At 39.9% G+C, this 14,493-nt stretch overlaps 2 protein-coding genes across 3 annotated transcripts in view; both read left to right on the top strand.

Annotated features, from left to right (window-relative positions):
* The window catches only part of corn (cornetto), an 81,824-nt gene extending 78,861 nt beyond the window's left edge, over positions 1–2,963 (top strand). For both annotated transcript variants that reach the window (XM_069310737.1, XM_069310736.1), the window contains one exon: positions 1,045–2,963. In XM_069310737.1, coding sequence (XP_069166838.1) covers positions 1,045–1,287 — 243 coding nt within the window. In that variant the 3' untranslated portion in view covers positions 1,288–2,963. The remainder of the gene's footprint in view (positions 1–1,044) is intronic.
* A 3,965-nt stretch (positions 2,964–6,928) lies between these two features.
* The window catches only part of DPCoAC (dephosphocoenzyme A carrier), a 53,217-nt gene continuing 45,652 nt past the window's right edge, over positions 6,929–14,493 (top strand). Inside the window, exon 1 of the mRNA XM_045769321.2 lies at positions 6,929–7,246. Coding sequence (XP_045625277.1) covers positions 7,197–7,246 — 50 coding nt within the window. The 5' untranslated portion in view covers positions 6,929–7,196. The remainder of the gene's footprint in view (positions 7,247–14,493) is intronic.

Here is a 14,493-nt window from a genome sequence, read left to right as displayed (position 1 = left end):
GTAATGGAGTATGCCAGGTAAACCAATCATCAATTGAAACATGTGTTATTGAAAAAATTGTGTGATGTGAATTAAGTGATTTATCAAGTTATTCAGCACACACATTCTTGTAAATGAAAAAAAAGTGATAAACAATTAGTGAAACATCCAAGGATAACACGGGCAGCATCAGCAGTCTGATACCGACTGGTGACTAGCTCTAGACACACCCACCACACCCTTTCAGAGCGTCTCTACCCAGTGAAACAATAAATATTCACTTATCTTCTTGTTTATCTTACATTTTGCATATTTTTTTTTTTTTTTTTTTTTTATATATGCATAGGCCGGAATGAGCACTTCTCCATAGCCACTGCTAAAAGTAAAAAATGGTCAAAGTTACAAACATTCATTATTTAATTTACTATGTGCCTATTTAAGCATAAATAATACATAAAGATTTTTGTGTACATATAAATAATATTTGTCATAAAAATATGCTATGTAAATATTGTACATATCTAAGAATTAATGAGGATAAAATATAGTTCTCCAAATCATGTCTAACACCATTTCTATATATCTAATTTTAAAATTAGTTTAGTTCATTTTAATTATACAAGAAATTATAATGCCTTTGCTTTAAAATTTGCATGTTCATATGGCCATTATTTAAACTTTGCAGTCCCAGTGCCGTAGTGGTAAGATACTCGCCTGGCATTTCGCGAGCGCTTTGGCTTGGGTTCGTATCCTGGCTGGGGAGGATTTATTGGGCGCCAATCCTTAACTGTAGCCTCTGTGTACTTGACAGTAAAGTGGGTACCGGGTTGTTAAAAGATTTGGCAGGTCAGATTCCGGGGAAAATTAGGATTAAGGACTTGCCCGAAACGCTATGGGTGCTAGGGGCTTTACAAGAATGTAAGGGCTCTTGCATGTATAAGTAAAATAAAACATGAAGGGTTATTTTGGACTAATTTACCTTTGATAATCTGCCTGAATTTAAATTATTGAACTTTATAATATAAAGTAAACTATTTATGAATTCAGATGATTTCCCTGTTGCAGACTTTGGAGAGTATCCCGGACGTGGTCGCTAATAACCTGACCCTCAAGCAACTGTTTGCCACTATTGCAGCAGCTGAGAAGTCCACCCATCAGCAGCAACACAATGGAAACATTAATACTCAGAATGGCTTTGGAAACACAATTAACAATAAAGACTTAAATGCTAATCCTCAGTCAATTATAGATTCTGGAATAAACAACAAAAAACTTTTAGCAGCTTTAAACTCTGAAACACACCTCTGAGGTTCTTAATTATTAAACAGCATCTCATTTAGCTTTATCCATTATATATCAGAATGGATTCCCGTGTTTTTATCAGTAAATGTAACGCGCGAGGCTTAATCAATATATTGAATAAAATTTACTTGTTATCCCATGTGAGTGAGTTTTGTTTCACGTGTATAGTGGCAATATGTATCCATCTATAGTCGTAGTTTAGGATGCTAACATAATGGAACATTTACACATTCCTCTGCCACAATGTCCTGAATGAAGGAAAGTGATGATTTGTAGATTTGATTTCAACAAACTATATTTATACACTCAAACACCCTGATACTCATGTATAATGTTGTGCACATTTCGTCATAAGTATAATAAGTGTACAGTATGTTTAAACCAAATGCTGAAAATGTTTACAACAAGGTTTAGCCATTTAATTGTCTTTCCAGTAATTATTTTTTTCTTTGCTTTCCATGTAACACCAAAAGCTTTTTCATGTTGATGCTAAGTGACAGCTAGGGAATCGAAGGCCCATACAGCTGTCCTTGCTGCATGGCCATTATCAACGTCCAACCACTTAAATTATTTAAACAATATTCTTTCTCAAGAATAGATGCTTTAAAAGTAATGTGCTTGTTCAGAATTCTGATAGTTCCTGTTATACCTATTCCATGGTAAGTACCAGTATCCTGCCTCTGTATATGAGAGGGAACCCAGGTTCCCTCCATACAAAGTGCAGTTTTCAGCATTTGTATGCAATTCAATACAAGCTGCATAATCAGCCTGTCCTCATTTGGTTTCCCAATGTCAAGAAAATGGTCAAATTAAAGTGTCGTCTACTAACCTATCAGAGAAATATATCAAAACAGAAAAGGTACAGTAGGTCACTTTCACGAGCCGCTTCCATTTTCTAGTACGACAATTTTTCACCTAATGTAACACATACGAGAGAAATGCGACATCCTTTGTAAGAGGACATGGTGATATAATTACATGTAAAACTCTCTATGAAACTTTGTATTCAGCATATTTAAAAAGCATGAATTATGACTAAAATGCATAAACAAGAATGTTAGTATCATTTTGGCTGCATCATATTAATGCCCTTGGCAGCAATTAGTAGCCTGAAAACATTTAAGATGTTGCATGCCCTCATCTACCAAAATTTGCTGAGCACCTTTTATTTATTAGTTTTGTAAAGAGGATGATCTATGGTAGCCTGGGGCATACATGCAAATCGTGTGTTATAGTGGCACAACTGTCAACCAAAGTCTTAGTATAATCTAGAGAAAAAGCTGAAGCAGGTTAAACAATTGCTTCAATATATTCTTTGTTATACAACAAGGACTAATTTTACTTTTACTGAGCAGTTGTTTTAGGCTGTTTCTGAATAAAATTTGAATGCATGTTTGGAAGGAACTTCTTTGTCAAAAGTCTTTACCCTTTTGTGAATATTTCTTTTTATTAATAAAACTATTCTCACTTTCTTAATCTGTAATTATGTTACAAATCTTTTTTTATTACAAAATCTATTTTAGATTGATTTTTTTTTGTAAATAAAATCAAAGTGTGATTGAAAAAATTATCAAATTTTTTCCTGTGTAGATTAGTTCTAATGATCTCGTTTCGGTTTTGTTTGGCACAGTTGCCAGCCTTGTATTTTGTACTTAGCATTTTAATAAAGAAATTTAAATATATACTATTGTTATTATTTATTACGAGAGCTCCAACCATCTGCAAGTCAAATGCTATGGAAGAATTGCAACAGTGATATCACACGACCCACATCTTTAGGTCTGGGCAATATCACTTAATGCAACATTAAACTATGTTTACAATAAATATGATTTCTTGAACTGTACTTGTTATTGTAGTTATTACAGATTGTAAAAAAAAAAAAATGGTTATCTAGCAATGATTGGTTTGTTTGGTTATTCACAATGTTGGAACAATACCAAAACTTAATGACTATTTAGGCCCATTTACCTAAAAAAAAATACCCCACACTATTGCCATTGATTTCTGTGGGAAGCCTCGTCGGCTTCCTGAAGCTAAATAAACCGACATTGTGCCATATTAGTTTGGTGTCATCAGTCGTGGGAGTTTGTACCTAGTGGGGACCACGAGCCAGAACCTAATTCCCTCAGACAAGCACAGGGAGCAATTGCCATTATGAGTACAGTACTCTAAATGTAGAGTATGTCATGTCTGCCATCGACCAGGGAGGGCACCCAGAAAGGTAGGCGAACCAATACAAACCCCCAACTAGTAAAAATTTCAACCTACGTTCGAACAGAGCAAAAAAAAAAAAAAAAAAAAGACAAGAAACAAGCAAATAGTCATCCGACTAGTACTGCGCCTGCTCTTTAGTGCCCTCCCTACCACAAAAGGGGGGTAGGGGGTGCCCTCTCAAGTAGCCCACCACCCCAGTTCATGACTGATGTGCCTGGTATCAATAAGTCTCCTCTGGCCTCGTTTTTCTGACTGGATTTTGCATTTGTGGCTTTGCCAGCTTTGTGTGGTGTGGTTGGCCAAGTGTTTTCAGTATGTTGAGCTGCATGCGCCTAGGGATACCATCCTTAGGTGCCCGGTAAGTACTTCCCTTACGCTTTGGGGTTATCTTTCCTGGGACATTCGGGTCTCGCTCTTGTTAGAGGGCTTCGTCGCATTGCGATGTTCTCGCCCTTGGGGTATGTCGGGGGTCTTGGGCTTCCCGTCTTTCCCCGGGTAGGAAGTAGGATTTTGCTGGGTGGGGCGCACTGCGACCGGCACAGCGTGTATACACGCAGCGGCTGCCAATTCTCTGGCAACCGGTTTGTGTTGCTTCGTTTTTTGTTTTTAGCGTATTCGCTTGACTTTGGCCGAGGTGGTCTGCCTAGGCTGTGATGGTGGGCCTCCTCTATTGCCCCAAGGTTTCACAGCAACTTCTGGTGGTCAGTTTGCTTGCAACAGACAGGGTTTACCGGGTCCGTCTAATTACCACAAGCTACCACAAGCTACACAAGCTTCACAAAGCTTCCTGGCAATACGTTAGTAATGAATAAATATGATATGTTAGGTTAGGCTGACCTAACCTAACCTAACCTAACCTATCCTAACCTAACCTAACCTAATTTAACCAAACCAAACCTAACCTAACCTAACCGACGCTTGGATCGTCGACTTGATTTGGCGTCACCAGCTTTTTATTTTCGCCTAATTTCTTTATAAAAAGATACTTTTTTCAGATTAAAATTATGTTTTTTCGTGTTGTACATTCAGCACCAACATTATAATGAGTAAATATATCATATTTATTCATTACTAACGTATTGCCAGGAAGCTTTCTGAAGCTTGTGTAGCTTGTGGTAATTAGACGGACCGGGTTTACCAGCTTAGCTAACCCCAATGCCTGGGCTTCCAGTAGGGTTAACGTACTCTGCGGGATCTGGAAAACCCCGTTGGGCTTGGGGGTACCAGGATGCGTATTCCGAGCCCTGTCTCACCTTGTGCAATGCTGATGGTTATTCATTGCCCCTGCCTCGCGGGGACGATCACCCATCCTACCTCTGTCCTTGGTTATTTCAACCGTGGTTCTGTCTGCGCCCTTGCTTCCTTCAAAGGTGGGTGTGGTTCGCCCTGCTCCTTCCTCCCCCTTGCTTCCAGCTCCCAAACGTCTGAGGGTTTTGGAGTCGGGGCAGGGTTTAACTTGGGATGAGGCTCGGGTAGCTTTGGGGAGTGCCCCTTCCGATTCGGGGATTGAGGTTGTTGGGCCCGATTTCCCCGCCGAGGCTTCGGAGTCGGCCCAGCATGCTCCTTTGAAGCTTTTTCCCAGGACTCTACCTTTTCTTCAAGGGTAGTGAGCGTGGATGAGGGGTTCTGCGATGGGGCCTTGTGTCAGGGGTTCCCCGGGCTAGGGGGAAGTTCACTTGGAGTACTTGGGCTCCTTTTGATCCTGCCTGGGCCGTTGTGTCTTCGGGGCAGGGTTTATTGTTTCATGGCCGGGTTTTTTTTGTATCCTCCGTCCATGTATGAATTTTAGTTGGGTGCGGCTCTCCCTCGAGTTCGTTTCTGGGTGCCTTTGGGTTTCTCGGATACGTTCTTCCGAAGGTTGCCTTCCTCTTGGAGTTCCCCGGCAGATGATCGGGAGGCCCTTGGAGCTTACCTCCTGCCCCAGTTTACGCTTCTATAATGGATCCGTCTTCATTTTGAGTTCGGTTCTTCCCCGTATTGGGCATGGTACGAGGGTCTGGAGTCTTCCTGGTTGGCAAACTGCCCTTTTCTGTCTCTGGGAGCTTGGCATGGGGTTTTGTCAGACCCGCACACTTGAGTGGTGTGAGGTGTCTTTGGTGTTGCAGGTGTTCTTGGGGACTCCCTGGACAACCCGTTCTCGCACTTTCGTATAGTCAATATTGTCTTATTAAATACGTGCATATATGACATACTTAACATACTAGTTTACCTTGAAAAGCTTCATAGAAAACACCGACCTTACCTAACCTTCTTAGTATGTTAAGATAAGCATCTGATTGCTTCGTAATTACAATTATTACTTAACCTATTATAGGTATAGGTTAAGTAATAATTGTAATTACGAAGCAATAAGATGCTTATCTTAACATACTAAGAAGGTTAGGTAAGGTCGGTGTTTTCTATGAAGCTTTTCAAGGTAAACTAGTATGTTTAGTATGTCACATATGCACGTATTTAATAAGTCAATATTGACAGTAAGAAAGTGCGAGAACGGGTTGATACCTGAGCTATATTTTGTAGCCTAATTCTGGCTCTCTGCACGTATTCGCAGTTTGAAATTCCTACTTTTTATATCGAAAATATGGCAATTACTGAAAGCGGCTGTGGGTCACATTTTGCCCAAACCCTCCTGCAAGTTTCAAAATATCCCAAACATCACAAATCCGATACCTGAGCCATATTTTGGAGCCAAATTCTGGCTCTCTGCACGTATTCGCAGTTTGAAATTCCGACTTTTTATACCTAAAATATGCCAATTACTGAAAGCGGCGGTGGGTCACATTTTGCCCAAACCCCCCTGAAGTTTTCAAAATATCCCAAACATCCCAAATGCGATACCTGAGCCATATTTTCGAGCCAAATTCTGGCTCTTTGCACGTATTCGCAGTTTGAAATTCCGAAAATATGCCAATTATTAGAAATCCTACTAGGAATTCCCTAGAAATCCTACTAGGAATTCCCTAGAAATCCTATTAGAAATACTACTAGAACTCCTACTAGAAATCCTAGTAACGGGTGTTGACGCTCCCTGTGTGCCCAGATATTGTGTGGGTTCCCATTCATTTATGACTGGATTTCCGGATATGTTGGCGCGTCCTCGTGCGCTTATTAATCCTGCTATTGCGAGTCGTTGGGAGGGGTATTGCGTCCGGCTTCTGAAGGCAGACTTTCCGGAGAAATATGAATGTACATCTTTTTCTTTTTTTTGAGATATATACAAGAGTTGTTACATTCTTGTACACCTGGACATCTGGACTACAGGGCTAAAATTATCCTACTTTCACTATTTATGTTAAAGCATATTTTATGAGTATAATTACAGTTTAAATTATAATTAGCAGTGAATATTTGTTATATTTATATATAAAGCATATTTATTTGTTTGAAACCTAGGTAAAGAGAGTATGAGGTGGGGAGTAGTGCGAGAGGCAAACCAGTGATGGCTGTGGAGGGTCGGGAGGCGGTCGGCCGCTCCTCATCCACTCCTCACTAGCTTGTCTCTAGGGTCTGAGTGACATGTATCACACCACTCGCCGGTATATCTTAGGCCTTTGATAATATCACTTTAGACTCCCTCTTATTATTTTTTCTCTGAACAATTTACGACTGTTCTGAAATCTGGAAATGTTATAGTTAACAAAGTGCGGTATATATTAATTTTTGCTGTTAACACATGCAAGAGGCATCCCAGCGGGTTGATGGCAATAGGCACCGAGGAAACGACTGCCAATCTAGCAATGACCATAAGGTAAGTTGAAAATTTATTGCAGATGTCTTAGATGTGTACAGTGTGGGGGCTTAATGTATACCAACAACTTAACTCTCGCCCACCTCATCCGTGTAGCTCACCTGTTTTTACTCTGTTTTTGTTCTAAATAAATAAATATATTCGTAATGGTCTGTTTTTGTTCGAAATAAATATATTCGTAGTGACTTGGCGCTTTTCCCTGACAATTCCCTTCCTCCCTCCATAGTTGTTTTTTTTAGTTTAGTTCATTTATTATGCACCCCATACCCATCTTGTGGGCGGTAGTGGAAAGGGTTACAGAGGCCCATAATGGGCTCAGGGACTGAACCCCACAGTTCATTTAGCTAAGCAAGTTACAATCTTGATGAGCTAGTTACAAAATTCAATAGAAGTAGTCACATCAACAATGGGTTCGAGATTGACCTCAAGTACAGGTTCTAAATTAAGCAACTGACATATGTCGAGAGCTAAGTGTCAAAATTTGTTTGTCCTGCACACCGCCCCCCATCCAGTGGGCAGAGGTGGATAGGTTACAATCACTTAGTTACTACCTACAGTTAGCAAACTGGTGATATTTGGCTAAAATTTCTGGTAGCAGATCATTTTGAATGAAATATTGACACATCGTTGGAACATTGGTTATAGAATTGTCTCTAAATTCATGTATCTTTTCGCACTCCATCACATAGTGACGGAGGGTGTGCGAATAATTTTGTTGATTGAATATTGCAACATTGCTAAGGTTCGAATCCAAATAGCAGACACACCTCATCGACTACATCAGGTTATGTGGAAAGTGTAGGCTCCCATGTGCCGGTATCCGGACACAGAAAACATTACTGTATTTTAAAAGAATATCGCATTTATAACTACATATTTTATGGTCTGTTATATCCCCCCCCCTGCCCCTCTATTTTAGTTCTATTAGGTAACATTGCTATTAAAAATACCTGATTCTTGGATGTTGTGGTGGTGAGTGGCTGGCCTAAGCATGGGTGAGTGGCTGGCCTAAGCATGGGTGAGTGGCTGGCCTAAGCATGGGTGAGTGGCTGGCCTAAGCATGGGTGAGTGGCTGGCCTAAGCATGGGTGAGTGGCTGGCCTAAGCATGGGTGAGTGGCTGGCCTAAGCATGGGTGAGTGGCTGGAGGACTAGGCATCCACAGTGTGCCAAGACTGAATATTGGTATTACTGAAGATAATTATATATGATTATGTAATATAATAATTATATATGATTAATATAATAATTATATATTATATATAATTATATGAAGATAATATATTACTGAAGAAATAGGAAGGTGTGTCAGTAGCCTTTACTGGTAGTTTCATACTGTTTAGTGCCTACTTCCGCTTTGCATATGTCACTATCACTATTAGTTTTCTTAAAATTTTTTTTTTTAGAAGTAATGATATTTACCTGAAATTTACCTGAGGGCCGCTAATGCTAGTGGCATCAACAAGGACAGGAAGCCGGCGGCTTGTCAAAAGTCCCCCCATTTGCCCTGATGATTTTTTTCCAGCTGTATTTGAAAACGCAGAAGAAGTTTTGGTGTTTACGGCTTCAGCGGGTAGGCAGTTCCATGGGTTTACAACCCTATGAGTAAAAAGGCATCTCCTGTTTTATGTCCTACATTGTGATTTGTTGAGCTTGAACCCAATGCTCCTCATTCGCATTACATCTGACCTTTAGAAGAAATTGTCCGAATGGTTCAGTATTTTAAAGGTTTTGATGAGATCTGCCCTGCCATGCCTGGTTTGCAGTATTGTTAGCCAAGTGGCCTTCAACCGTTCCTGATACGTGAGATCACTAAATCACTAAATCTGATAGGATTTTTGTTGTCCGGTGTTGCACCTTCTCCAGAGCAGCTATGTCTATCTGAAGATGAGGTCTCCATGCCTGGATGCAATAATCCAGATGGGGACACACCACAGACTTGTAAAATTGAATGACTACCCTCTTTTCCTTAAAGGTAAAGCTACGCTTGATTATTCCCAGGGTTTCGTTAGATTTTTTACTGCTGCTCCCACTTGTTGTGCAACGTTTAAAATTTTATTACTGTATATGATATGAATCATATGAATCAAAAAGAGGTGATGGTTTTTAATAAAATGACTGTATAATGGATGTTGTACATTCTTAACCGTGGACATCTTCAAGAGGAAACTAGATAGTTTCCTCCAAGGAGTGCCGGACCAACCGGGCTGTGATGGGTATGTGGGCCTGCGAGCCGCTCCAAGCAACATCCTAGTGGACCAAACTCTCACAAGTCAAGCCTAGCCTTGGGCCAAGCTTGGGAGTAGAAGAACTCACAGAACACCATCAACCAGGTAACCAATTGATATTTAAAAAAAAAAAACTGTGCTTTGTCAGAGGATTTGATATGTGCCAAGTAAGCAGGTACTGGAGCACTGATATTTAGACACATGGATATTTTACCCCATTTGCTACAGATGCAACAGTATAGACATGAAGAACACATCTGTCCTATTGTCCACCATATCCATGCTATTACAGAGCAAAAGCATAATGTATGTGGTTACTTGAATGAACCTGACAACATTTCCCACATGATTCCCAAAGTCATTCATAAAATTATTTTTTTGGCATATTGTGTGTGGTGGTGGCTTACCAAAGAGTGTACTTCAGTGACCAAGATATTTCTTCAGTCTCATTTACAAATATCTGAATACTTGGTTTGTTATGTACAGTGCATGCAAAAATTTATCATGATGGTATGAATTAAGCTTAATGAACAATTAGCACAGCAGTTCTATATGATGCCTTGCTTCAAGAATAGCCTTAAATTAAAACTCCAACACAATCATTCACTCAACAGTTTGTTGAACGATTGTGTTGGAGGTTATATCACCTGTATTTTAAGGAGTTTCATCTGTATAAACATGTTTAGTACTGTGTGTTTATAATATGATGAAGATCAAGAATAGTAAATGGAGTTTCATTATGTATCTCAAAACCCATTGTAATATTTGTCCACTAATCTAGTGTTGATGGATAAAGATTTTTTTTATTTAAAATGTATAACAACTTTATTTTTATAATTCTTTATATGCATTGAATTTAATTCATGGAAATTAGTACAGTACTTCAATATTATAATTATTGTTAACTATATTTATAATTATTAATCTATATAAATAAAAATGGAAATGTTCCTTTGTGCATAACTGCTAATCTCCGAAAGTTCTTCATCAATTGCTTTGAAATTTTCACACAACGTTCCATTCGCATCCGAGCAAGTTTTTATGCACATACTATATAGATGTCACATCTGTGACGGTAAAAAAAAACATGCTTTTTATGAAAACTGTTTCATGTGAGGGGAAATCTTCGAAATTTCTTTACCAATTGCTTTGAAATTTTGACACAACATTGCATTTGAATATGTGCGTCTATATATATAACTACTATATACATGCCTCACCTGTGACAGGAAAAAAAAAAAATGCTTTTTTGAAAAACAGCGCCATCTGTTGGATGTAAGAGCAACACACGCTGTAATCTCCGAAAATTCTTGACTGATTGCTTTTAAATTTTGACACAACGTTGCATTTGAATAGGCGCGTCTTTTTATATACCTACTATATAGAACACCATCTGTTACACATAATAGCAACATGCATGCTATACTAAATATGTCACGAATTCCATTTCAATGTTTCCGATTGCATTGATAAATTTTATTTTCATAGATTTGAATTTATTTTATTTTTTATTGAATTATTTTGTGACATTGTGTTGGAATTTAGCTGTGTTGTTTACCATACCGTTCATTTCATAAGTATAAGTATAGATGTCACACCTGTGACAGGTTAAACTATGCTTTTCTTGAAAAACAGCCCCATCTGTTGCATGTAAGAGCAACACACATGCTATACTAAATATGTTACAATTCCATTTCAATGTTTCTGATTGCATTGATAAATTGAATTTTCTTAGATATTGATTTATTTTCATTTTGATTTAATGATTTTCATTTTGATTTTCATTTTTGATTCCAATTGCGTTGGAATTGAGCTGTGTTGTTTATTATACCGTTCATTTTGCAAGTATAGTTTATTTTTTTATTTTTTTCATATTTTCATTTAATTTTTTAACTTTTTCTTATATTTCAGTGATGGGAACATCAGATCACTTGATGTTCCCAGTTTTCTGATGGGAACATCACACCATTTGGGAAGGCATCGGACGAGGGAGTGGGGAATGGTGGGGATGACGAGAGCATGGAAGCGAAATATGGTGGGGGAGAACGAGGGGACAAGGAAGTAATGGTGGGGAAGTACGAGAGGATGGGGGAGTTTGGGATGGTGGGGACGAGGAGATGGGGGAATGGAGAATGGTGGGGAGGACAAAGGGACAGGGGAGTGGGGCATGGTGTGAAGGAAGAGGGGATGGTGGAGTGGGGAATGGTGGGGATGATGAGGGAATAGAAGCGAGATATGGTGGGGGAGGATGAGGGGATGGAAGTGAGATATGGTGGGGGAGGACGAGGGGACAATGAAGGAGGTAGTGGTGGGGAAGGACGAGAGGACGGGGGAGTTTGGGATGGTGGGGAGGAGGAGATGGGGGAATGGAGAATGGTGGGGAGGACAAAGGGACAGGGGAATGGGGCATGGTGGGAAGGAAGAGGGGATGGTGGAGTGGGGGAATGGTGGGGAGGATGAGGAGACAGGTGAGGAGGAAATGGTGGGGAGGACTGGGGGACAGGGAAGGTTGCTGTGGCCGGGTACTGCTAGTTATATTTATAATTATTGAATTATTATAATATAGGATTGAATTATCAGTGATACAGGACTTTTACTACATCTACAATTATATTTTGCTAATAATAATAATAATTTATTATTATTATTATTATTATTATTATTATTATTATTTCATTCACCTGGTATCTAGGAGACTCAAATTACAGACCTCCACACGTGTGAAGCAAAGACTATCCACTCAGCTATGAGTTGTCTTAATAAGGAAATTTTCCGGAAGCAACAACTGCTGGAATTTTAAACTTTCCCTGACTACTACTGAAGCTCAAAGGAATTGGGGATTCATGCCCGTGTCATATACGTAAATTGACGCGGGCATGGATTACCAATTCCTCTGAGCCTATGTAGTAGTCAGAGAAAGTTGAAAATGGATAATTTGAAAGTTGAAAATGGGTGGAAGGCAGAGTGGATAGAGCTTCTGCCTCACACTTATGGGGTTCAAGTCTCCTAGAGCTCAGGTGAATGAAATGTTTATTTCCATGGAAGTGAGAATGACAATTTATTATTATTGTTATTTATGTAATTTTTTCCTCTATTCAGAGATAGAGGTACAGTATTGATACTTTAATTATTTGCCAATTTAATGAGACTTAGTGGTGAGACTTATTTAATGGGAATAAGTTAACAAATTATTAAGAAGCTGATATAGGGCTGCATCTGTCAGTGAGTGTTAAATTGAGAGGGATTTCTTAGCGCAACATTTCACGTGATTCCCAAAGCTGAATCACATGATTCAATAAGCTGAAACTTATTGCTATTGAATAAACAGTGATTGAGGGCATATCTATTTGCTTGCTCACAATATTTGAATTTTTTCTTCTGTAGTGTTGATTGCACTCACTGAAGTGTGTGGCTAATATAGTCGCAGTCCAACTTGTCCTCTTACAAAGTGTTGTATTTCGATTGTATGCATTACACAAATGCAAAAATTGTCGTATTAGAAAATGGAAGTGGCTCTCTAAAGTGACGTACTGTCCCGTTTTTTATTTTGGTTCCACTGGTAGGTTAGGAAAGGACACTTTAATTTGATTGTTTTCTTGATGTTGGGAATCCTTAGGATGGACTGCGCAGTCAGTGTGTTAAGCATTTTTCACTCCTTACTTAAGGGGTGGCCCTTACTTAAATCTTTGAATATGTTGGATATTAAGTCGCTGCACATCCTTTCAAGTGTACTCTGTTTATAAAATTCTGACCTGCACTGCGAATGCTGACCTTAAACACTTCCTAGTGGGCTGTAACAGAACCCATGATGCCACACTACCTTACCTTGAGGTTACCGTGAGGTGTTTTCGGGGCTTAGCGTCCCCGTGGCCCGGTCATCGACCAGGCCTCCTGGCTGCTGGACTGGTCGACCATGCTGTTGGACGCGGCTGCTCGCAGCCTGACATATGAGTCACAGCCTGGTTGATCAGGTATCCTTTGGAGGTGCTTGTCAAGTTCTCTTAAACAATGTGAGGGGTCGGCCAGTTATGCCCCTTATGTGTAGTGGAAGTGTGTTGAACAGTCTCGGGCCTCTGATGTTGATAGAATTCACTCCGAGTACCTATTGCACCTCTGCTTTTCAACAGGGGGTATTGTGAACATCCTGCCATGCCTCGTGGTCTCATGTATTCACCTAGATGTATTCACCTAGTAGTGCTTGTGGGAGTTGAGCTCTGCTTTTTTGGCCCGCCTCTCGACTGTCAATCAACTGTTACTAACTACAGTACTAACAAATTTTTTTTTTCTCCCCCCCCCCCCCCACACACACACACACACACACACACACTCACTCACTCACTCACTCACTCACTCACTCACTCACTCACTCACTCACTCACTCACTCACTCACTCACTCACTCACTCACTCACTCACTCACTCACTCACTCACTCACTCACTCACTCACTCACTCACTCACTCACTCACTCACTCACTCACTCACTCACTCACTCCCAGGAAGCAGCCCATAGCAGCTGTCTAACTCCCAGGTACTTATTTACTGCTAGGTAACAGGGGCATCAGGGTGAAGGAAACTGGCCATTTATTTTTCCGCCGTCTGCTGGGTTCGAACTCCGGTCCCTAGGTCCATGAGTCTAGAGCACTGTCTACTCAGCCAGCCAGCCCTAATGTGGTGTTATTTCTGTGTGCAGGTTTGGGACCAGCCCCTCTATTATTTTCCATGTGTAAATTATTAAGTCTCTCTCCTGCCTGCGCTTAAGAGAATACAGATTTAGGCATTTCAGTCAGTCCCAATAGTTTAGATGTTTTACTGAGTGGGTTCTAGCAATAAAGGATCTCTGCATGCTCTCCAGATCAGCAATGTCTCCAGCTTTGAAAGGGGCTGTCATTGTGCAGCAGTATTCCATTCTAGAGAGCACTAGCATCTTGAAGAGTACTGTATCATCATTGGTATAGCATCTCTAGTTTGAAAAGTTCTTGTTAGCCAACCTGTCATTTTTCTTGCAGTTGTATTCTACTTT

This window comes from Procambarus clarkii, chromosome 68, assembly GCF_040958095.1.
Source record: "Procambarus clarkii isolate CNS0578487 chromosome 68, FALCON_Pclarkii_2.0, whole genome shotgun sequence".
Lineage (NCBI taxonomy): Eukaryota > Metazoa > Arthropoda > Malacostraca > Decapoda > Cambaridae > Procambarus > Procambarus clarkii.
The sequence above is the reverse complement of the archived record's forward strand: the minus strand, read 5'-3'. Positions and strand labels throughout refer to the sequence as shown.